We start from the raw sequence: 2,476 nt of genomic DNA on the forward strand, positions 1-2,476 counted from the left end.
TAATTTATTTTATAAATAATATTTTTGAATAAACATTTGTTTTAACAAAATTAACCCCCGGATTTCCCCTAGCTACACAGCGCGATGTTCAAATTTGTTTAATTACCACCGGATATTCTATAGAGTTCTAATCAACTAACCCCCCTTGATTTAAATACTTTGAATAATGTTGGAAATTTCGCACAAAATAGATCACTCAGTGACTGAGTCAATGACGTTGCAGAATTGCTCAGCAGTAGGAAGCTGCGATTATTGTAAATTAAATTATTATCGGTGTTTTATTATTATTATTATTATTAACTTCTATTTTTGAATTTTATATCTAACAATATAAATATAAAAATATAAATTTAATTATAATATAGAAAAGAGTTTTAAGTATATCGAAAATATCAGTATTTTAGTTGTTTTAACTATTAATTTGAATTATAAAAAATATATATAATATATATTAATTAAAATCAACGATTAAAATAATTGGAACACCACTATTTTTTGGTACACTTGAAATTTTTCTAATAGGTATAATACTTATATAAGAGTTCGTATAAAAAGTTTTCATAGTCAATATTGATATAGATTAATTATTCATTATAAAATTATTTCTAAATTTTTGCACAGACGCAGTTTAACTTATTGAACCCAATGAATATTCAACCTGATTAGATTTAATAATTATAAAATAATAAATAATCATAAAATAATTGACAGTGCAATTCAAGATGGTATTTAATTTAATTTGCGTTAAAATTATATATAAATGTACCTTAGCTTGTACTTATTTATTTATTATAGCAAGCTAGCTGTTCATGTATGTATTATGTGTATGCATCAAATTGATCAGAAAATATTCACGTACAGTAAATTAAATATTATTGTGTGGCCAAGAACAAAAAGAAGAAGAGTAGATGAATAAAATTAAGACTTACCAATAAGCAATAATTCACAACTGAAGGAGGCAGAAAAAAGAAAAAAAGAATCGAGAGCATTAACACTAGCCTCTTCAGTTTTCCCCTCTCTTCACTCTTTACAATAATAGTACCCTTTTGCTTCCAACTGAAAAAGGCTAAGGCTATGCTCTCATTCTTCTGAAATCCTAAAATGTATTAAGATGAAAAAAAAAAATGAAGATAAATAATAACACATATTAAATTACATTGATATATGAACTTGAATAATTAACTACCATGCATTAATATGGAATTGATTGATGACCTTGTTGCCATTCCAAACTTCTCTCATAGATAAAATTATTTCGTGAATTTGATTTGACTCGGCTATCTACGGCTCCAATTAATTAGTTGTGAAGAGGATTTGGACCTGTGTGAATTATTCTTTTGTCATCCTCATAAACAACACTACTATGTTGTTGTGAGTAACCATTTTTGGTTTTCATGACGGTAGTTGTAAACGATGATAATGGTGCATGGAACAACACCCTGCTGAAACTATGATCTCTTAAAGATCCTTGTAGTTGTGGCGGCAACGACGGTGGTGGTGAAGGCTTTATTGAATGTCTGCTTCTACTTCTACTTCTATTCCGGCTCCTGTTTTGGACAGCAGCGACGGCGGCGGCGCTTTCATTGTGAATAGACAAAAAGAAAGTTACAAGAGAAAAAACTAAGATGACCCAAAAGAAGAAGATTGCAACTCTGCTTGGAGATGAAAACCTTCTTGTTTTTTCTCTATCTCTGAAAACTATCATTGCAAAATAATAACAATAATAATAATAATAATAATGGTGTATGTAGATTTTGTTGGTGGTTGTCACAAAAGGGGTAGTGTAGCAGCTTTAGAACACCCAGAAAGAAATCACATCAAAGTGCACAAAAAAAATATGATCTTTGTGTGAAAAAAACACAAGTGGGTTTTGGATTTGGATAATTCAGACAAAGGAAGAAAAAGACTAGTAGTCAAAAAGGAGTTTTGAGATATAGAGAGAAAGAGAGAGAGAGAGAAAAGAACCTAAAACTTTGGGTTCGTCCCTTGTCTTATGGGTCTAGTCACATGATCTTGACCCTTGATTCCTGGAAGGTTCTTATAATTCTTAAAATTTAACTTTCTTTCTGAGTCCTTTCTTCTTTGGATTTTGCACCCTTTTTTTTTTAACTCTTGAGGCATTTCCATAACTGGCTCCCTTACTCAGTATTTTTTTCTCTTTTCTTCCTTTTGCATTTTGGCATCTGATGAATTGTTTTTGTTTTTGTTTTTACATGCTTTTATGAATTATTAATAATTTGTATTTATTTTGTGTTTGTGTTAGCTTGGTAAGGGTGTGGGACTGTCCAGTATTAATAGCCGCTGTCTCCGGAATATTATAATATTCAAATTTAAAGGGCATCGATAAACAAACTCTGCCCTCTTTGGCTTACTACTGTTTTCTCTGCGCACATTACTTGCTTCTTTCCTTTTTTTTTTTTTTTTTTTGGTTTTGTATTTTTTTTAAATAGTTTTTTATAGGCTCGACTGTAAAAGT

The 2,476-nt window shown here is 30.0% G+C and overlaps 1 protein-coding gene across 1 annotated transcript; it reads right to left on the bottom strand.

Moving 5' to 3' along the window:
• Nucleotides 1–910: 910 nt before the first annotated feature.
• Nucleotides 911–1,778, bottom strand: LOC112740368 (uncharacterized). Its single transcript, XM_025789112.3, has one exon. It carries the CDS (start codon nt 1,703–1,705, stop codon nt 1,298–1,300), a length of 408 nt encoding a protein of 135 aa, XP_025644897.1. The 5' UTR covers nt 1,706–1,778; the 3' UTR covers nt 911–1,297.
• Nucleotides 1,779–2,476: the final 698 nt, after the last annotated feature.

Source organism: Arachis hypogaea, chromosome 14 (assembly GCF_003086295.3).
Source record: "Arachis hypogaea cultivar Tifrunner chromosome 14, arahy.Tifrunner.gnm2.J5K5, whole genome shotgun sequence".
NCBI classification, from domain to species: domain Eukaryota; kingdom Viridiplantae; phylum Streptophyta; class Magnoliopsida; order Fabales; family Fabaceae; genus Arachis; species Arachis hypogaea.